Source organism: Rattus norvegicus, chromosome 15 (assembly GCF_021556685.1).
Source record: "Rattus norvegicus strain SHRSP/BbbUtx chromosome 15, alternate assembly SHRSP_T2T, whole genome shotgun sequence".
NCBI lineage: Eukaryota > Metazoa > Chordata > Mammalia > Rodentia > Muridae > Rattus > Rattus norvegicus.
Genome location: NC_141548.1, coordinates 82,554,250 through 82,577,376, shown reverse-complemented (window position 1 = coordinate 82,577,376; position 23,127 = coordinate 82,554,250). Strand labels below are relative to the sequence as shown.

The window sequence follows — 23,127 nt, the reverse complement described above, 5'->3', positions numbered from 1 at the left end:
CTTCCCATGGCAGTGATTCAAATACAGGGCAGAAATACTTCTTGGAAACATTTTTTCAGCCCTGTATAAAGTCAGCCTGTGTGTGTGTGTGTGTGTGTGTGTGTGTGTGTGTGTGTGTGTGTGTGTGATGTGAAAAGTTAAATGCCATTTGCCATTTGCGTCTGGGTGTGTGTCTGGACATATCCAATGCCTCTGATGCCAGGTAGAGGGAGATTTTGATTAAATTCATAAGTCTTGTGTTTTGCATGGGAAGCTACACACAAAAAATTCTAAAATATCAGGAAGATCTGTAAACAGATACCCAGTGATGTAAAGAAATCATTAGCTCCTTAAAACAAAAGAAGTAGCTTTCAAGGAGTTAACCTTACCTACTTTTGAATGAAATTCCAATGATCTCATATTTTCAATATGGTTTTATTTTTACTGGAAATTTTAACTCAGAAATACTTTCTTCAGGCTTATTGAAAGGAAAGCATATACTATACTGAGATTGGCTTGCTTTACGGATATTTTTCATAAATAAAGATGTCTTAGTGTTGTATGTCCTGTGAATATATTATTCTGAATGTATCCATCAGAATTGTCGCAGGTTTGTATTTACAATTGTTAGGTCCTGTCATTTATTAAGGCAATTGTTTCTCCATGCTTCCACATCTATAAATTTCCACACTGCAAGGAATAATGGGAGTTATTTTGCACCTGAATTTGTAGAATGTTCTGGCACCTGGTGGATGCTCACTGAATGCTGATGCTGGATACTCTATTGCTCTTGCTTCTAGTGCCTAGATTTGAGGACCTTTCTATCAGCAAACAGTTTGGATTGAGATCTGTAGCTAACAGCTTTCCTGTCTAGTGTTTCCAGATATTGTATTTAGCTGTGTTTAAAGGATTCTTGACAAGCCCAGTTTTTTTTTTTCTATGATCCTGTACTTAAAAGGGGACATTTCTAGCAGGTTATTTCAGTTCTGATAATTTCTTAAAGATTAGGGTAAAAAAATAATCTACATGCTACGTATCTTGTCTTAAGTCTAAACTTGGGCTTTAGGGTTTCAGTTATGTTTATGTTTAAATAGAGTTTTAAACTCACAGTTGGACAGTGCATATGTTTTCTTTCAGATCAACACAATGTTTGTTACATATTGATAAGTTGATGACATCTGCACAACGATTCTATTTGGGAGAATTGTCATTTCTATCTCCTTAATACTTTATCACATCTTTGCTGTGAGAATATGTCTCAGTTTTCTCTTGCTGCAAAAGAACATCCGGGGCTAGCTAATTTGTAGGAAAGAATCCCATGCCAATCGATTTAGGAGGTTAAGGACTGCTTTTGTCATCTACTTACCTGTGGTGGAGTGCCCTTGGCTACATCACAAGGAATGGAATGGTAATATCAAAAGCACAGCTGGAAATGTCAGAGCAGAAATAGACAATCCAGCTCATTTGTAACACTTTCTCTTTAGGAAACTAATCTCGTCCAACAGCAGCTTTCCATGACTCACTCATTGTGCAGGAAGCCTCAATCCATCTCTTAAAGATTTCCCTGCTTCCCAACATCACTACACCAAGGGCCACGCTTCTGACATTGCAGCATAGGCAAACACAATCTAACCAAGCTCAGCAGAAAACTTTGAATTTCTGTAGTTATTTGAAACAAAAAAGTTACAGGCTTTATTTATATAGCTGTTTAAAAAAAAAAAAAACAAAACCTAGAACTAGTGTTTTTGTGTCTTAAAACCAGTGAAGATCTCCACCTTGTCCCATTTCCTAACTCACTCATCACTGGTTCGTTCCCTACCTCAGATCAAGCTTCTCGTTTTACACAGGTAAGTGAGAGCATGGGAGACGTGCCTCTCTGTGCCTGCCTTATCCCAGCTTCATCAGTGTCTAAAAGCTCCATGCACATTGCCTCAGATAATGGGGAAATGGAAACACCCACTCCAGGTCTGAGGGAGGCTTTTTGTGCAATATTTGAGATTGCTTTTAAAGATGCTTTTGATGTGCCCTGCCTGGCACTGTTAATTTTCAAAATTACTTTATTGTATTCTAGAGAACTTTTAAGATAAACTTCAGTAGCTTGTACATTTTTGGATTTTTATCTCTGATCAGTTATTTCCCCTGTAAAATATGGATATGCATTTTAATTCAACAGAATAGGTATGCTGTGTGCACCACTAAATTAAAGGACACATGTGAATCAATCTAGCCAATATTAAATATATGACAGTAATTCAAAAATTGTAAATATAGTAGCTCATTCAAAAATTGTAAATATAGTAGCTTCCACTTATCTGTGTTTGGCTCATTGATAATAAGCTTCTTTTAGCTAGGTGTTATAAGAGGTCACTCTTCATGTCCTGTATTTCTGTGGTGGCTAGTTCTAACTATTAACTTGGCACAGCCTAGAATTACCTGAAAGAGCATATTAACTGAATATTGTCTAGATCAAATTGCCCCATGGAAGTTCAAGTAGAGGATTGCCTTGAATTTGATATTGGTTACCCAGTACACTATGGGTGGCACCATTTTCTAGGCAGAAATTTCAGAACTAAAAGGAGCGAACAAGCAAGGAAGCAAGGAAGCAGCATGAATGCATTTATTTTTCTCTGTGGAGGTTATATGACTGGCTAGCTTTTAGTTTCTGCCTCAACTCTCTACCCTGATGGACTGCAACTGGGGACTCTATAGGTTCGTTAAAGCCTTTCATTCCTAAGTTGTTCTTTGTCAGGGTATTTTATCACAGTCAAAAAATAAACTAGGACCATTCCTGCCCTATAGGTGATCCATGAATGACTGAATAGCAGTGCACTTACCATCCAATTTAGATGACTGTTAGAGCGTCATTCATCTCCTGCTTTGTGTAAGCTGCTCGGACATAATTGAGTGCACACTCTAATTTCAGTACTTTCCAGCTTGTATGGGGGTCCTTTTTGGTCCTTATAAGCAAGAATGAACTAAAGTAAAACCGTTTCGTCTCCTCAACAAATCTCTTTTGATTTTGTGGTATATGTTGCCTGGAGAGAAGCACAGAGTGAAGCAATGCATTTGACAGTGTATTAATTTGCTCATCATTGAGAAGTATTAATTGGCTGTTTTCTATTACGATAGCTTTCTGTTGAGGACAAGATTATGAGCTACAGAGGACAGAGTTGATGGTGTCTCTTTGCACACACTGCAATGATGTTTTCAGCCTCTAAGCCATGAGCATCCCAAGAGAAATTTACGGCAAACATCGAATCCTCCCATTTCTGTATCACTGTGTCAAAATTGTACTGGAACATATTATTCAGCCTTTTCACTCATCTCCCAAATCGTTTCTTAAAATCCGCTTTGTTTAGACTTCCTTGGGTTCAGAGGTTAAATATACACACATTTAAAAATAATATTGCACCTGATAATTTCAAATTATTGTTAAACAATTTAAGAATGCCAATTCTGTTTAAACATCAACCGTAATAAGCATGTGCCCTTTGTGTTTTTCTACTCGGGTCTTTCCGTTTGGTGGAATGTTTCCCCACAATTTGATAAATATTTGTTTAATTTCACACGAATTAATTCTAAAGTGGATAAGAGCAACATATTTTAATCAGCCACTGTGACGGGCCGGAAAATTTTTATTCTGTAAGCAAACTGTTTACTATGCATTTGCATGGACTTTATCTTGTTTAGTGTCACAGATAAAGCCTATGAGGCAGGACTCAACGGGAAGCCCAAGTTTGCATGCTGCATACTGAGTAAGGAGACGTATTTGCTCTGTACGCCATAGATGCTCAGTCTATTAAAGTTGAGTTTCCACCTGCTTCTCTTTGTAGCTGAGTTCTGACACCCCCGACTGACGTGCATTAGTATGTAAACCTGATGCTCTAATTCTTAGGAGCTAAGCATTTTGTAATAGGCGTGAATTATGTGTTTATGAGTCTTTTAATTAACTTTCATAATTTTGCTTTTCAGTGATAGCAAAGTCTTACCACCATATTTTAATGATATATGTGTGGGAAGGTACCAATAGAGATTGCAGTCATGGCTGGGAGCCCTATTCTTTCCTTACCTCCACCAGCCTCCTCAAGGCTCCAAGGGTTTTAACACCTTCTGCGTTATACCTGTAGTACATCCTGAGGGGAGCAGGGGATTAGGAGAGTAGTGCCAGTATCCTTACCCCTTCAGGGCAGGCCTGTGTGTGGCCACTCATTTGTATTGTTCAGTTTGGCTGCAGCAGGGGTGGGGCAAAATGTATTCACGGATGTGGTAGCACTCATGCTCTTCTCTGCCAGGACAAGTGCCACATGCTTTCATTTTGTCCTAACCTACATCACATGAATTAGACACACAAGGGCCAAATATAATCATCCTGTCAGGCCTTTGCAACACAAATCAGACTTTGGATTGTGCAGTTCACTGATAAAATGGCAATTATCCTTGGATATAACCGTGGCCTCGTTACTTTTCAGACCGTTTGTATCGAGTGCAGCATATGTCAAAGGAAGTGGCTAATTCATTGGCTATGGTTACTTTCTTTTAGGGGTCTGTTTGTTCTCAGGGCTCATGGAAAGATGTAGTGCAGTAGAAGGGAGTTGGAAACAGCAGGCTGTGTCCCTGTGCTCTGGCTTCAGCTCTGCCATTTGAAAGTAGGTCCTTCACAAGTCAACCTTGCTCCTAACAACTGCTCCAGCTACCTTCTTGGAGGCATCTCACTTCTTAAAATGTGTTTGTCTTTCTGTATTAGCTTCATCATATTTGTTTTTAAATGGCAAAGTCTTCTTATGTGGAAGGATACCTTTTGGGAAATAGAACTGGAAATAGCAAACAGGAGTTTACAAACACAGACTTCTTGATCAATATATATGCAATTGCAATTCCAAGGGGATCATTATTGAATATGGGTTATTAATGACCTTTGAATCCCATCTCGCCTAATGCTATTAGCTATCGAATGTCTGAATTGCATTAGCGATTGAATTATGAACACCACAGAAGCCTGTAGGGTGGCAACCTTCTTCCTCATCATCCCCAGGGTGTGTCTGTAGGAACCACCACAGTCATGGTTGAAAGTCACATTCAGGAACTTTCCGTAAGATGGCTCAAAAACTAGGTCTTAGGAAAGTCGAAGTGGAGGTGGATTTTGTGTACTTCCTAATAAATATTGACAATAAAGGTGCAACTTGCATTTATAGAATATTAAATATGGACTTTTCTACCCTCTCTACACATTATACACATGCTGTTTTTCAGTTTAAAATAAACTAAAGCGAAATGCAGTGTGTGTTACAGGGAGTAGGGGTTGGGGTGCAAGCCTAAGATACCAATTCAAGAGCAAGAAAAGGGGGGCATATAAAAGGTCAACAGCTCATCATATTCCTCAGACGTACTTTACGATGGTACTTTGTGCTCTGCTCTCATACCTGGACCCTTCCCATGATGCAGTGTAGCTCTTTTCACAACGAGTATGCCTGTGGGAATCTGAAACTCTATCTAATAGAGGTCTTACAATTTCTACATAGCAATTGGATTGTGCTATGAGCAGGAGAGGAGTTGGAACTTTGGGCATGTGTGTGTGTGTGTGTGTGTGTGTGTGTGTGTGTGTGTGTGTGTGTGTGTGTGTGTGTAAAAGAATATGAAGTAGGTGAGTAATTAGAAAATGTCCCCCTGACTTTTATTTTTATTTCTCTTTGAGTGTTAGCACATATACTCCACATGGAGCTCAAGGCCTGTTTCTTCCTATTTTGAAGACATCTTTCTTCACAGGGGTGGATTTGTGGTTACCTGTGACCTGGACTTCACAATACTAGAGCACTCATTTCCTCCTCTGCAGAGAACAGCACTTTTCCCTTGGAAATTTGCTTGTCTCTTTTGGTAGTATGTGGTACTGTGTTCTGATGTTCACGAGTTCAGAGGAGAAACAGTAGGTGTCACTTGTCACTTAGCAACAAGGATCCTACTTCTTATCAAGCATTCCTTTAAGTCAAAATAGCTCTAAAACCTACCACTTAGATTTGCATTTCTCTCCAGAAATATTTAGATTAAGCTTCTAATATTTTTCATTTCCAGGATATTCACTGTGACAGATGAAACAGAAATAAATTTAAATAATAAAAGCTCAACTTACACGGTAGAAACTTTAATACTTAAAATACATGCTGGTGCCTGTAATACAGTTTCTCAGATTTACATGCACAAAACCCACCTGTCAGGTTCCCTCGTCAGCTGTTAGACTTATGGTAACTGAATGGAATATGTATATAAATCTTTATTACTTGATTTCTTTTCATCAGTACCGGGAAACGCAGAACCACAAGAAATGAAACAGTCATTTATAAACTGCTGTCTTGAAAACTAAATTCCAAATGGGCTTGCTGTAACAGCACCAGAATTCAATTTGCCTGAAACAGAACAACTAAATTACCTTTGAGCAGAGAGTGAAGTGCCCTGAGTCGTCAGATGTCTATAAACACTTCTAAAATGTGTTTCTCTGTCTCAGTTTGAACAGACATAAAAGGACTTCCAGGAGACATAACAACAAGTGGACAGGCAGTCCTGAAGTGCTTAAATGTGCGAAACTGTAACTTTTAAAGGTTGAGAACCTAATAGAGGGTTGAGCTGTGATGGAGAGGGAACAATTGGGAAGTGTAGAGAAACATCATGTCTGGACCCTGGAAGGTATTCCAAACTCACTCTTTATTTGTGGAAATGATCCCTTTTTGTTATAGCCAAGGTTATTTCTGTAGGCCAAGGTATAAATGGTAATGGAAGTCGTATGATCGTGTGTAGAAATTCAGAGAGAGAGGACAAGGAGGAGGGGGAGGGGATGGAGAGGGGGAGGGAGAGAGGGGGAGAGAGGGAGAGAGATTGATTGATTGACTGACTGACTGACTGACTGACTGACTGACTGACTGAGGAAAATACATGACCCAGAGGCTTCTCTGTTTCTGGTAACTACTACAGACAAGTAGACACAGCTGTACTTTGTTCTGCTTCTCCTGCTCTTAAAATGCGTTTTACTTCTGGTTCCAGGCAGCACCATTTTGGTTGAGAACAAATCTAGAATTCTTTCCATGACCTTTCTACTTCCTCATGATTGTATTTCTTACTATGTTAAAACATCCTTTGCTGTCCTTTTGTCTAATGACAATACAGAACAGGCAATAGAAGCCAGGCAAGTGAGTACCACAGCAGTCTATGACGAGGCTCTAAAGATTTCTCTAAGGGTTTATTATCACCACCTTAAAGGACACACACAACTGTGAGGAGTGTGCCCACATGTGTCTAGGTGTCCCAGGGAGTCCAGAGGCATCAGATCCTTCTGGAGCTAGTGGCACAATTGGTTTGAGCTATCCAACTTCAGTGTTGGGGACTGAACTTGGGTCCTCCACAAAGAGCAGCAAGCTCTTTTAAGCACTGAGCCATCTCTGTAGCCCAAGGATTTTTTTGCTTTGATTTTTTCCCCCTTTGGTTGGTTGTCTGTTTTTTGTTTTTCTTGTATATTTGTTTACTTTTTTTCTTTTAAATTTACCTTTATTTTTAAAATAAATCCAGAAGGAAGTGAGTTAGTCACACGTGGATATGGAACAGTTTTGAAACTTGCACCCATCGAACACTTAGTTCATCCAGTAACGTAGAGAACCACTCGAGAGAGGGCTGGTTTAAGTTGATGAATTCTAAATGGCTGTTTCTGCCACTTGACTTCATTTTCAGCTTGGGATTATTACCATTCCTGGTCAGTTACTGAGAACCAAAGAGAAGATTCTGTGGAGGATTTATGTGATTCCCAGTAGCCTGTGTGTGTGTATGTGTATGTGTATGTATGTGTATGTGTGTGTATGTGTGTACATGTGCGTGTGTGTATGTGTATGATGTGTATTTGTGTGTGTATGTGTATGTGTATGGGTATGGGTATGGGTATGGGTATGGGTATGTGTGTATATGGTGTGTGTGTATGTGTATGTGTATGATGTGTATGTGTATGTGTATGTGTATGTGATGTATTCTATGCTCAGTGGTCATTCTACTTAATAGTTTATTCAGTACTATAGTGCAAGAATGTTCTCACGGGTTTCTTTAAGCTTCTACAGAGCAAAATACCACAGACCTCCATGTGTACTAATAGATCTCATATCAGTCAGCTAACGATGCTTAGTGTGAATGGACTCTGTCACTTACTGCCAAAGAAACACAAATCAAAGGCCTATGTCCTAGATATAAACATTGATGAATAGTACATTATAAATTATCAGCAGACCATTGTCTAGCACAAGATTTGCACTTTAAAGGTTGGCTATAGTAAAACTTCTGAGACATAGATGGTAGTGATATCCAACGAGGGATATGAGATCTCTCTCACAAGTTGGGGTTTTTGTCTTGTTTTGTTTGGTTTGGTTTGGTTTTTCTTGGGGGTGTGTGTGTGTGTTTGTTTCTTTTTCTGTTGTGACCACTGGTACTCAAAATGTCTCTGCTTTGAGAAAACTTACTACATAATTTCAGAAATTTATTTGGCAGAGATAAAATTCAGAAATTGACAAGAGAGTAACAGTTGCTGGAAATGTACCCCCCCCCATTTCCTATCATGCTTTGATTTTTAAGGGAAGTTGAAAAACCACATAAAGTTCCCTTAGCATGAATAAAATCTGAAATTCATCTGTTCTGTCACATGGTCTCCACTGAGCAGAATCTTTCCCAATTTTTCTGTTAAATATTCCAGTCACTGATTAGAGAGTGCTAGTCCTTATGTGTATGGCACTTAAGGTTTTATGGATCGCTAGGTAAACATTTTTTCAGTTAGGGTCAGCACGGGAGACAGAGCAAAAATCATTATCATCCTTCCTCTCTCGATGGAAAAGCAAATTGGACCTCCATGATCCTGGATGAGTTTTGAAGGGCATGCTGCCAGTAGATGCTGGCTCTTAGATTACAGAGCCACCTTCAGAGCCCCACGTGAGACTTCATTTTCTTACATTCACATGTGCTATTTAAAGTTCATCATGGAGGCTCCCAGGCACAGCTGGATCTTGAACAGTCTCTTATGTGTCTGAAATGGGGAAAAGCAAAATTGTCTTAAAACAAGGTTCTCACCAGCTTTATAGCATCTGAGGGTTCACATATAAATTGCAGTGTCTGTGAGGGTAGGTGGTAAGATTGTAGACCATAAAGAATTGCACTCTGCAACTTGGGACAAAAGTGTCAGATTTCGAGGAACCCCGGGATCATCTAAATTGTTTGGTTGGATACAAAATAGAAGTTCAGTCAGTTTCATCATGGGCAAGTGGATCTAAAAGTAGGTTGTGTGCTCAACTCAACTATCAGGATTCTTTGTTGAATCCCCAAATTCATAAAATGTATGGTATTATGTGGTGTATACTTAATACAGTTTAATGTTTAAGTCTACAGATTGTATAGATTATGTCATTAGGACTAAATTACTCAAGTAGCATAATAAACAGACAGAAAGGTCATTTATATGATTTTTCTTTTAGTGTTTAGTGTTAACGTCTTTCCCTCCTTCCCTCCTTCCCTCCTTCCCTCCTTCCTTCCTTCCTTCCTCCCTCCCTCCCTCCCTCCCTCCCTCCCTCCCTCCCTCCCTCCCTCCCTCCCTCCCTTCCTTCCTTCCTTCCTTCCTTCCTTCCTTTTATAAGCATTCACTGATCTGAAGTCCTCTAGGTCCTCTATGGAACCCTGGGATCAATGGGGGCCCTATGGCAGTCCTACCTTCTTCTTTCTGCAGAAAGGGATGAAATCAGTGGTTCAGGATGAGAACAGCATGGTGGTTGAGATTCTCTTGACAGTTTCACTTACTTGCTAAAGTCCCATGCCAGTCCTGGGTCAGGGTGAGGGTCAGGGGTGCATCTTTATCTCTTATACAGGTTACCAGAAGTCTTGGTTCAGAGAAGGCCTACATGTAAGGATGTTTTAGTGTTATTGATTAGCAGAAATGGTGGAGGTACTGCTCTAATGAAGTATTAACTATTTTACATGAAACACTAATATGTTTAAAATCACGCAAAAAATTGTTATGGTATAGCTGCCTTGTGATATCCAGAGAGTTTACTTCTAGATCTCACTATATATACCAGTGTTAAAGGATGCCCAAGTTCCTGTCATAAAACTGTATTTAGATATAACCTGTGTGATCGTCTTCCTCTGTACTCTGCGTCACCCAATCGGTCATTTGTAACAGCTAATAGGTCACCTATCATTCCTAATACAATATCACTATTCTGTGGATATGTTATATACTACATTGTTAAGGGAAGTAACAGGATAAAAAGCATATGTGCACACTCAGTACAGATATAGGTTTCTTTCCTGAATATTTTTGATCAATGGTTGATTGAGTCCATGTTTGGACCTGGAAGTGTATAGATATGAACATATATTAAATATGAAAATGGTATAGTCATGTCTTGCAATGTACAGGATTGTTATCAGTGTTGAAAAATCTTGCCCATTCTCCTAAGAAGTTAGAACTGATTGCAAAAAAGTACACTTTGGAGACTACAATGGACAAGATGAGCTTGATAACATCATGCAATTGATGACTTTCTCTGTATTTTAAGGGATAATGTTGTATGCTTTTGTAAGGTAAAATAGCAATTACTTCTAAATTGCATGAGAATATTTCTAGTTTTTCATTAATATTAACATATTATATTACTTTTTTTGGTGGTCTTTCTAGTAGCATAGTAAATTGCAGGGGATGTTGGGGGTGTGTCTTGAGACAAGGTAAGAGATGAGGTGGGGAAATGCAAGCCAGGTGGCTGCACATCCCAAGGCCAACATAGGCTGTAGAGCACTTCACCAGGGGCTTTAGCGTTCTGTGGATGTACAAGAACACACATGGAAAGCCAGGCCATTGCCACAGTTCAGAATCATTGGCATAGACTGGGGACTGTCAGTCCCGAGATGTGTCCCCTCTTGGGTGTAATTCCCAGCCCAGAAAGGCTGTGGCTAATAAGCTGGCTCCACTGAGTGCCAAAGAACATTTGTCTCATGAAGTGGAAACTCTGATGTAGGTTATGTGATCGTGATGAGAAATAGAAAGAGGTCTAAGTAAGTGTGCTAGAGGGCCAGTTGTGCTCAGCATTCTCCAAGCCAGGGACACTTCCTGTATTTCTAGAAGTCTAGGTGGCCTGGGGATTTATGATGTTATGTCAACTAAATTAATGTAAAAGTTTTGTTTCTATGATTTTTTTTGTTTCTATGATTTTTAAGAAGAGACATTCTTCAATTTAATGTTTAAAAGTGATTTTATTATTGGCTAATTGATAGATTCCCCATTCTGCCATATTAATTATTCTGTTTTTGTGTCACTTAGAAAAGGAAAGTGATCATCCCCCCCCCCAATAATTAATTTAGACCATTTCTTTAAAATGTCTTAAGTTACTGTGAACATTGGACTTGAGGACCTAGCTTAAGTATCCATGAATTCTTCAGGTATAGTGAATTCACACCTAACCCAACCTTGGCTCTTTTCTCCTCAGCCCACACCCTCCCTGTGCTGGATCCCTTTGTGATACCCTCCTTCATCTTCATTGAGAGTTTTATCATTTCTTGCCCAGGGGATTGTCAGAGTGTCACAGCTGACGTGGCTTCTCCTGTTGCCTCCTTCTTCAGGTGGATTTTCCCCTCCTTTTCCCAATAAGGAATATCGTCTTATAGAACTTCCTCTCACAGTAGCTTTTGGTATGTTTCCATTGCAGGATCAATGTGACTCTAGAAACAAATGGATGAATGAATATCCATACGAAGAGGAAAATCATAAAGGTCGGTTACTCATTGTGACTGTACCGGAAGTGTCACTACTCTGCTGAGTAGGACACTGGGCAGTCACTAGAGCATTTCTTTACCTGAATGAAACAGCACTCATTCAGCCTAACAGTCTCTCTATGTAAAGAATACTTGTTCTTTCTGTTTCTTTTAAACATATAGGTATTTACAGATATTTAAAAAGAGGGTATGTCCTTTGCTCTTTATATAAGTGTACTTTCATTTTCCAGACTTTTTTTTTTTTTTTTTTGCTCTTTTGTTTGTGCTATGCCTCATGTGTCCTAGGCTGGCGTCACACTTGATGTGTACTGAGTATGAACTTCAACTTGACATCCTCCATCTCCCTGGTGCTGAAGTTGCAGGAATGTGCCACTGTATAGAGTTCATTTGGTGCTGGGGTTTAAACTCAAAGCTTCATGCATGTAGGCCAACTACACAGTGACTGATCTAGATCTCCAGCTGTTAAGCTTGCATTTTAAGTATCAAATTTTAGATGAACATCAAAAATGAAAGACATTTGATAACGACAGATCACTAAGAAAAAAAGAGCCAATTTTTATTTAATATGCAGAAGTTCCTATACGCATACTATAAATCTAGTCCATGAGTGTGGACGAAGACAGAGATGTCTTTTATTTCTCATACAGATGCAACCTAATTGGAAGAAGGTCAAAATCTGTGAGTTTCAATGGTAGTCTAACACTTAGCATTATTTTGTTTGTGGTTGTTATATGAGCTTTTCTGGTACTTCCTACTACTTATAAAAACTCTAGATAATAAGAGGAAAATTAGAGTATATTAAATAATCTTCATTTCCTACAGTTTTAAAGAATCTGCCGAGCCAGCACAAAGCTTTATGGCTCATAGCTCTTAATGTGGCCATGTAATACCCACAATTCATTGCTCTCCTCCTTCCAGTGTGTTTATTCTTTAAGTGGAATTTAATGCACAGGGAGTCTTCCTCTGGCAACCCTGTCTCCCAGGTTTGTGGGAACAATTTTATGTTAGATATTCCTCTTTAAGTTGGCCTTCTTCTTTCCTCACTGTTATTTTTTTTCTTCCTTTTTACTATTGTGTCTGCAAAGGTTTCAGAGAGGGGTTAAGGAGTCAGTGATGGTAGTGAGGAACTTTATGGGGAGAATTGACCATATTCTCCTTCATGTCCTCACCGTCACTGCTGTGGGCCCACTTGCTTGCTGGCGAATACCAGTGCCCATGTGCCTTCTGACATTCTAGTCAACCTGCTTTCTGTGGAAGGGAAGAAGGGTGGCCTCAGTTTTCTTTTTTCTTTCCTTCTTTCTTTTTATCCCCCAATTTTCATAGTGTGAATCCTCCTAATATGGTTGGCCTGAGTAGATTACCAGCTGGGTTACAAGAGTCCTTAAAACTTAACAATTGCCTTTTATGAGCTGATGATGAGTTGAGTCAAGCACATCATTAATAATACTTTTCCATGCTCATGTTAGAAATTATTCTGTAAGCTAGTGGGATTAAGCTAGTAAATTTTTGTGTTGTTACCTACATGGCTATCTCCTTGACTACTCCTATTCCTACTCCCCTTCCTCCCCTTCCCCTTTTTCTTCCTCCTCTCCTCCCCTCTCCCCCTCCCCCTCCTCCTGTTCTTCATTTTTGTGTGTGTGTTTTGAATGGATCAGAGTTAGCTTTGGGATTTGTAATTTTTGGCAGTGTCATTGTTCTGTTTCTGATTTATGTCGTCAACTGTGGATGATGACAGAGCCAAGCACGCTGTCAGTGCTAGCCCTGAGGGTGAAATGAGGAGGAGTGGCTGTAATGTGCAAACGGCCACACCTTGTTACTCACTCGTCATGAGTCCCAAAGTCTTTGTGGAGGGAAGGAGCAGTGAGTTATTATTACAATTTTTTATTTTTCCATTTTTCCTTTTTTAGTTTGGGCATAAAGCTCTGTTGGTAGAGTGCTCAGTTCCTATGCATGAGGCTCTGAGTCTGACCTAGTCCTCCAGAAACTGGGTGGCGTGACACACCACTGTGACCCAGAAGTCAGGATAGGGAGGTATGAAGATCAGAGATCAAAGTCATCCTCAGCTGTATTTTTCGGTGTATTTTTAATAGTGATTTTCAACCATATATTGAGTCACTGTATCCTGGGGATAGAGAGCACATTGACACTTTTTCTCTCATTTGAAAGCCACAACCACTTTACCAACATTTGATTCATAGAGATAATCGAGGAGTTTGGAATTTTATCTTATTTTGTTGTATTTTAAATGTATTGACGAGGAGGCCAATGTTAAGACTAATATTTTATAAAATATCCCTTGAAGCATTTCTGCCCTCTGCATAATTGAAACAGGGTTTGAATACGACTCTTCTAGTTCTTTTGTACACTTCCAGCTTGTCAATGGTGCTAAAGCCTTGCTGGGAGCCATAGAGTATCCTGCTGCGCCTCTTGGCTTCAGTTCTACAATGCAAATAGTCCGCCTGGGATTCGTACAGAGTCCTCTGGGTCTAGGAATCACGTTTTCAGGACCGTTTTACATCTGCCTCCTCACGAAAAAATACATCCCCATTAAATCCTTCTCTATATGCAACATCATTGCACTTGAGGTCTTCCTTCTACTATGAGTCATTAGAAAACATCAAATAAAATCTCAAAAGCTTCCAATCATCCACTGTGTCCTGGTCACAAATACTGGTACTCATGATATAGTGTTTACTCATGAATGTGGTTCCGTAGTTGCTCCCACAGTGAGCCTGGTGGCTTCTGTGGATGCGACTCCTAGTCTCTTTGATTTCTCAGGATGCCATGTTTACTTGGTGCTTCTCAGCAGCTGGCTTAGAGCAGATGTTCAAATCACAGACTTGCATTTATGTTATTCTAGCTTATTGGAGTTGACGTTTAAATGGCTTCACGTGATCCACAGCTGTTTAAATTACCCAGCATTGGCACTGGGTGCTATGGACTCATAGCATGCGGATATCAAGACAACCTTAGCTAGTCGTTCTTCTCTCAGTGCATACCAAAGAGTTTGCTTCCCAGGACGGAAATGTAGAGTGCGGCTAACATCCTTTTCATCGTGTCCCAGACTTGATCTTCAAACATGACAGAGGATGGTGGAATCCAGATATTCTTGCATCGTGAATTTAGTAGTTCTAGATGCTCACACAGGGGGTGCGGGTGAACGAGTCCCCTGAGGCTGGGCTGTGCTAACTCCCTTCAGGGTAGCTACCTGTTCTCTTTATGTAGAATCAGAAACAGGCAGATCTTGACTCTACCATTCTTTCACTTGATCTTGGATTTCTCCTTTGTGAATTTCCAGGATCTTTCCTGTGAAGTGGAATTTGTACCAGTTGATCTATGTATTTTTTTAAAAAAAAAAATCAGAAATTCAAAGCAATAAAGCAACTTTGAGGGTAGCGTGGGACATATATGATCCCATAAAATATTATGAAAGAAAGAAAACAAAAATAAAAATAGAAAGGCCATTGAAGATGAAGCTATGAACCAATAGAGCCCTGAATTACTATTGAATGGTGGTACCCTTTGTATCACCAGTCAGAGACTCGTAACTTCTTAGTACCAAACACTCTCAGGGCTGAAATTGTCTCAATTGTCTTGTATCTTGCAGGACAGTGCATTTGTGGAGGCTGAAATATAGAAGAAGCTTGCCTCACCACCATGACTGTTTTTTCTTTTTTGTTTATTTCCTGGCCAGGATGTTCTGAGAACTGTTCCTAACTTAGGAACTCAATAACTTTATGCATTACTTCTTACATGTATGGTGTTACATGTAACACCTTTGGCCTTTCTTGGGACCTCTCAGAAGTAGTCAGTTTGTCTTTCAAGAGGTAGTTTTATTTATAGATACCATTTCTCCAACCCCTGTCCTTTGCTGCATGAGACTGTCTAGCGTCTCTCCATGATGTTACGCTGGCCTTGCCCCATTCTTCCCTAAATTCCAATTATGTACTTGCCCAGTAAGCATACTTTATTCTCTGTTTTTACTCAGGTACTTTCCTTGGTGGTTTTTACTACCTAAATGACTTTTCCCATTCTGTACTGTTTCCTGGCTTTGTCAGATTGGGTTCATATCTTTGAATTCTCTTCTCTTTTGTTTGAACCTATGTACTTCTTCCTGAGTCTACACATCAACTAATTCCTTAAGCTTTTAAGAAGATCCTTTGTCTCGTGTGCATGTAAGTCTATACTAAAGGAAGAGTTCTTTGTCTACATTTCTCATCATCTGCGTGGACAATTTCCCCCTGCGACACTTGTTCGATCCCTGACCTTTCCTCTCTGACTCTCTTGATTTTGATATTACTGATTTATAGATGTTGCTTATCTTATAATTATCACACTTTGGTACAAAAGCCAATATTGGTCAATGTACAGAGAGAGAAAGGGTAGTGGTGGCTGGTGCTGAGACTGAACCATTCATATCATTGAGTTCAGTTTGTTATAGTAAGTGTCATCTAAGTGAATATGTCATTTCCAAAGTCTCTGTACAGTGAAGCTCTTGAGATAAGGCTTCCACTGGAGTTCCTAGGACATCCTCTTGGTGGATTGTTAGGACCCTCTTGTCAGGACCCTCTGAAATGTTGATTTGTGTGTTTACGGTTTTCACACCGCTTTCACTGATTTCCAAGATCCTGTTCTGTGTTTATCTCATCATGACGATGTTTCTTCTCATTGCAGAGTCACTGTATAGCCCTTTCATAGTTCTGACTGGTGTTTTTAGGAGTTTGTGTCTTTCTCAAGGCCTGAGGAGGTGTGTGCTGGCTCTCAGGGGCGTTTCCGATTGGCAACAATTTGACAGTTATAGCTAGACAATCAGTTCGTACCTTTCTGTACTTTAGGAAAAGTAGAATTTTTTTCTTTCTTTTGTATATGAGCATGCACATATGTTGTAGGAGAATATGTATGCATGTGTATGTTTGTACATGTAAAAGCTAGATATTGATGGGAGATGTATTTTCCAATTGCTTTCCAATTAATTAATTAATTAATTGGAGGCAGGGTCTCTCACTGAACCTGAGGCTGTTTAATTTCAGGTATAGGGACTGCACAGCAAGTCCTAGGAATCCCCATTTCCCCTCTCCCCCCATCCCTGCCAATGCTGGAATTGCCTGTATATGTCTCTATGTGCCACTTATTCACACGGATACTGGGGATCAATCTCAGCTCCTGAGCTATCTCCCTAATTCCTTTTTTTTTCTGTTGTTTTTTTTTTCTTCTTGAACTTGTATTGTAAATTTTTTATGGGTTTTAGAGGAAGTTGTAACTGTCTTTCCATGACCATAATCACTCAGTATTCTAAGTGAGAGTATTGACCTTAAAATGTAGGCGTTAAAAATATGGTTTTGAATCCAACTGCTGTTTCAATCCTGGTTTTGCCCTAGTTTAACCTTCAGTCATTGTTCATTTGTTCTTTCTTTCTTCCTTCCTTCCTTTCTTTCTTTACTTACTTATTTTTCCTCTTTCTTTCTTTCTTTCTTTCTTTCTTTCTTTCTTTCTTTCTTTCTTTCCTTCTTTCTTCCTTGTATTCATTTCTATATTTATAGAGAGAGTCTCACCATGTAGTTTTGGCTGTCTTGGTACTTACTGTGTGCGCCATGCTGGCCTGTAACTCATAGAGATGCCCCTGAGTCTGCCTCCTTAATCCCGAGATTAAAGGCATGTGCCACTTGACCCAGTTTTAATTTGGGCTCTTTCTCTCAATTAGTTGTTGTGATGTGAGGCCAATTATTATAATAGTGCCTACCATTCAAGTTGTCTTGAAAGTTAAATGAACAAAAATTGGGAATCCTAGCTGTTGAGGGTGTAAAACAAGAAGAACATTAAAACAGGAGTTCAAGACCAGCCCAGGAAATTCCTTTGTTGAAAAATAATCAAACAAAATGAAACAACATTTGGAATTGAAAACCATGCAGACTTCCTGACAGTTACTAATACTTGAGAAAATGGTCATTTTAAATACAGTGCTCATATCTCAAGTTCTCTAAAGACAATAAATTATAGAATGATTGCTCTAAGTTATGGGTGTCTGCTGTTTTATTTTGTACTCAGTTTGGCTTTAGAAAAATTAGCTCTTCAGGTCAGTATTTCCATTTTGTCTTCTGATTTACTAAGGAGCATGCTGGGAGGGGGTGAGTCAGGTACCCTGCTTTTGTTAGGTTCTGACAAGGAAGACATGGTATGCTCTGTTGAAAAGGAGCACATCCACTTGGGTTTCTCTGGGAGGAAATCATGTTCTTGGAGATGGTGCAATAATAGTGAACACATGTTATCCACTTTTTTTCAGTCATAGAGACAACCTTTTCATTGGATTTTTTTTACTTGGCAATCATATACATAATATATGTATATATATGGACAAGAGCACCTCAACTCCAACAGGGCCATACTTCCTAATTGTCCCACTCCCTATGAGCTTATAGGGGTCATTTTCATTCAAACCATTACAGGGCCTATGAATTCATGACTGCCACAGCTATATTTTGCCATGGAGATGACATTTCGCAGCCCTTCTCCCCATGTTTCTGCCAATACCTTCTTTCTGTACCTTGTATTCTAAAATGTTCCCTGAGCTGTAGAGGAGTGATATAACACACCCCCCGCCCCCTGTTTAGAGCTAAGCAGTCACTAACTGCTGCTTCTTAGGCCGGCATGTGTCTACGATAACCACTTTTCCCTGCAAAGAGAGGCTTTTATAGTTGGGGCTAAGAGTAGTGCTTGTGTTGTGTAGTACCTTGACACTGTCATTTGTGCTGCAGTTTTGTCTCTTCGAATTAAGGGCACACATCTTCTTTAGAGATGGCATTCGGTAGAGCAGTTTGCATCTTTCAAAGAAAATTTCTCCCTCACTTCTTCTTTCTGCCTCTCCCATTCATAGGTTTGTTTCTTTGCACTTGATTATGGAGGTTCATAGTCTTCATGTCATCATGGGTAGAGTACTTCACCAATATAGTGTATATGTAGTGCCAGAGGATTTGAAGAGCAATTATAAAATTTATATGGACCTTTGGTTACGTCTAGCATTTTGATTAGTTTTAGTTTAAGAAGCCTGTTATAGTTGTTGAGCAAAATATTATGAAAAAAATATGTGTGTGTGTGTGTGTGTGTGTGTGTGTGTGTTTATATATATATAAAAGCTTAATGTCTTTTGATGAGCATTTCTTTGGTGGGTATTGAAATTGGGATCCACCGTGTTACTCAGACAGACCGTGGATCTGAGTGATCCTATAGGTAATTGGTGTCCTGCCTGACGTTTGTGTCGAATTTGTTTGATGTGATTCACACGTACACATTATTATTGTTGCATTAGTTTTTAGATAGAATCTCACTATACAGCCCAAGCAGGCTTCAAATTTGGCTCTTTCTCCCTCTGTCTTCTGAGCCCTAGGGTGATGGTAACCTAAATAGTTTCTTCATACATGCTGATGCCAGCAAAGAATGTTATCATTCCCTTAAAGAGCATTTCCTTAACAAAACACAGATAACAGTGAACTCAAGCCTTGGGTCCAATCCTTCAACTTGTATGTTAATTCAGAGTTTCAGGTTGCTTTCTTTCTTTCTTTTTTTTTTTTTTTTCTTTTTTTTCCGGGGCTGGGGACCGAACCCAGGACCTTGCGCTTCCTAGGTAAGCGCTCTACCATTGAGCCAAATCCCCAACCCCTTCAGGTTGCTTTCTAATCTAGTAGAAGTCAGCCTTATACACATTCCCTAAGAGCCAGTTAATTACTAACCTTCACCATGCTGCCTCACCTGCGTGAGCAACGAAGTGAATGCCAAAGCAATTTGCTCTAAGAGTTGTTTTCTACAGCATGGTATTACCATAGGCTGGTCTCAAAAGAGCTCCAAATGGTCTCACGGGGCTATATTATGACACTGGCAAAGTTTCTTTCTGGAAGTGCACAGTGGAATTCATGTCTTTTACAGCTTCTGAGAGAGCCCACATTTCTTGAGCCTTGTTCTTCATTTTCTCAGCTAGCTGTCCTGGACTCTGTCTCACTTGTGCTATCCTTATGGCTCTCTTTCTCTATCTTTCCTCCACCGAAATGGTCACTGGGATGACTGAACTCACTGAAGTGATGCACGGCAAACTTCTTTTACAATCCAAATGTTAGCGGTCTGTTTCTGTCTACATTGTCATTCCCCACTAGCATGTACCCCCAAACAGTAGAACATTCAAATCTGGGACCTTCATTTCTTAGAGACCTTTGTCCTTCCAACAACAGGTCATAAAGGACATCCGTGATTGAGACTGCAGGTGTAGATCATGTTTATTTTGGAGACAAGATCTTATAGTGGGGATGGACCTGATGTCTTTTTCTTACCCATGCCTGAACTTAGAGGCATGGGCCACTGTATCTAGATCACATGTCACCATATCTGTGTGTGCTTGAAATTTTGGGGAAAATTCCACTTAGTCTTTGTGCTAATGTTCACAAACTTAGAGTGGTTTGTGTCAGTTGTAACAGATTTGGAGTGAAAAACGGAGAGAGGATTCTCTTAAACTGGAGGAAAATTTCATTTAAATAATTTTGACTCATCTTAATGAAGTTACTGATACTCTTCACATTTCACATTATAAAAATATACCTCATTTTGTGGTTTTGTGAAATCTGAAAGAATATGCAGTCAAAAAAAAAAACCTTTTATGTCCCAATTGCCTTCCAGTCTTGGTAGCCATAACTCTAGTTTCTGTGTCTACATAGCAATGAGCTTTTTGTAGGATTCCTCAGACCTTTTAGCCTGGCAGTGCTGTTTGTCTCCTTATGCTGTGGCATATTGGATAGATTCAAATTCTGGTTTCGTGAATGACTGCTACTATAAGTTTCTTGGCGATACAACAGTTATCTATCCTGAGACAACCTATAAATCACTCAGGACCCGTGAGTGAAGTTCCATTAACCCTTGCCTCAGCAGCTGTCCCTGAGAGATAACAGGTATTTGAGGGCTGGGGCCTCATCCAGATTAGTGAGAGACTTCAGATTGCAAAGATTTTTTTCCCTAAGGGTGATATAAAAGAAAGCATTATAAAAGTAGGAAGGAGATTCTCTGGAGCTTTAAAAATTGTCGCCTCAGAGCAGACAGTCTGAGAGAAGGAGTTTGGGTCACATTCAAACCCTTACTTTTGGAAAATCAATTCGTTAAGATAACAGTGTAGAGATTCTGATAAATAAATAAAAAGGCAGTAGTTATAAGGGCAGTGTCGGGAGTTTGGTGCTCAAGTCTTGTTGAAAGCTCGTGCTGTATACTTTGAGAACCACTGATGGACACTCCGAATGCTCTTGCTGCAAGCCAGTTTATTTGTCCACTGGCCATTGTGGCCATTGTGCACTCAGATTCAAGAATGGGAATTCCAGGGGTTGCTTGGAGTCTTCTCTTTCACCCATTTACCATCCAGATACCTCATGACAAACCATCATTTCATCCTCTAGTTCTGTACATCATCCCTGCCTCAGCATCTGAAGAAAAATGCTTGCTGTGTTCTTATGGTTGCTACTTCAGCAGGCCTGGGTGGAGACAACTTCTCTCAGTCCACTAAGCAGATACTGTGGGAGCCTCAAAGGTTGATGGTTGCAAGCCTATGTGACGGTCCATGGATTCATTGCCAGTAGATATGGGTTATCTTCAGTGGCCTCATCTGCGTCCACAGGCTACATCCCTTTCATGGTCCCTGAGTGCTCCAAAAGTAGCTGGAGTTCAGGAAACATTGAACAGAAGTCATGTTGCCTCTAGGAGTCAGGCTATTTTGTTCTCTATTCTGTTATTTGAGTGGTCATATATAGTCTTGACCCTTAATTTTTAGAAGGAAGGAGATGCAGTCTTGGGTAGTTAGTGACGTTTGGAATAGTACCTGAAACTCGGAGTATTGTCATGAAGATTTCTAGAAAATACTGGCAGCCCTTTCCTCTTTAAACTATGGAGATCTTCACAATCATTTCACATGGAGTCAGTTGTGGTACCAACATCAGTGTTAGTCAGGGATCCATGAGAGAGAGTCAAACATCACAATAAGTAGAATTTGGGACTTACTGTAAGATTTATCTGTTTGTTGGTTGGTTTTTTTTGTTTGTTTGTTTTCTTTTCTTTTCTTTTCAAAACTTCGTTTCTCTGTGTAACAACCCTGATTATCCTGAAACTCACCTGTAGACCAGGCTGCCCTTAAACTCACGGAGAGTTTTATCTACCTCTGCCTACCAAGTGCTGGGGTTAAAGGCATGTGCCACCGCTGCCTGGCTAAGGTTTATCTTTCTATCATAATAGTGGCTATTTAAAATGTAAATGACTGTCGGTTGTATGTATTGAGGGCAGACTGGAGTCAGCAGTGTCCACATGAGTACCCATCATGGAAATGGAGGATGCCGTCTTATAACTGTGGTATTAACTGGGAGCCAAGAGATAAGCAAGTGCTCTTCGAATCCTTAAACACATCTTAGACTAAGGACCTGAGAAGCTGATGACCAAGACTCCATAGGGCTTTAGGCACTGTACATGGAGCCTTCCCTGTCTCAGCTTGCAGAGTCACATTTTAATGACAAGATGTGTGAGTCACACCCAAGGTCTTGGGTTGATCTTTCCAAAGGGAGCACACAGGGCTGCTGCTCCCCTTCTACCTGCTTTCAGCAGAAAGGCTCTTTAAACCCAGGAGCTATGGAACTGTCCAGTAAAAGAACCCAAGGGAGTACAGATACAGCTTAGCTCTACAACAATCATTGATGTCTGCTTGAATGGTCTATTTCATCTCTTCATTCCTTTTCTCTCTATTGGTTGAGTGGTCCCTCTCTACACTCTTTTCTCCAATCTGAAGATTGGAGATATTAGACACCATTTGATCCTGGCTGTTTTCCACTGGTCTTTGCTCCACTGTGAATGATCACTGATCCGCTGATTCCTACTTGAAGACTTGGAGCCCTGACCCTTGTTCCAGCTTGCAGCAAAAAGTACTTGGCTGCCACTTGAATGAACATCTTTTCATGACCATGACTACTTGGCTTTGGACTACCGTCTTCCTAGTCCTAGTTCAACAATGTTCCCGATTCATCCCAAGAGCAAAGATCCTAGAGGTCTCTTCTTTTTCAGTTATTTGGTACTTGTATCAGATATTACCATCCCTTGTGGGGGAGATTACTCTGTCCCTTGGACTTTGGGCCTTGCTCCTCTATCCTATGATGCTATAGACCATGAACCTCAGTTTTCCTAATGCTGGGATACTTTAGTACAATTACTCGTACCGCGATGACATCAACCATAAAATTATTTTTGTTGCTACTCCTAACTGGAATTTTGCTATTACGAATCATAGTGGGAAGCTATATGCAGGATATCTTATATGTGATCCTGTGAAAGGGTTGTTTGACCCATGAGGCTTTGCAACCCACAGGTTGA

General features: G+C 39.9%; 1 protein-coding gene across 14 annotated transcripts in view; it reads left to right on the top strand.

Annotated features, from left to right (window-relative positions):
• Klf12 (KLF transcription factor 12) overlaps positions 1-23,127 on the top strand; it is a 425,271-nt gene that overhangs the window by 126,176 nt on the left and 275,968 nt on the right. For 9 of the 14 annotated variants that reach the window (XM_087585860.1, XM_087585854.1, XM_087585858.1 and 6 more), the window contains 1 exon segment: positions 11,688-11,751. In XM_087585860.1, the coding sequence (XP_087441986.1) occupies positions 11,719-11,751 (33 nt within the window). In that variant the 5' untranslated portion in view covers positions 11,688-11,718. 14 annotated transcript variants of the gene reach the window in all.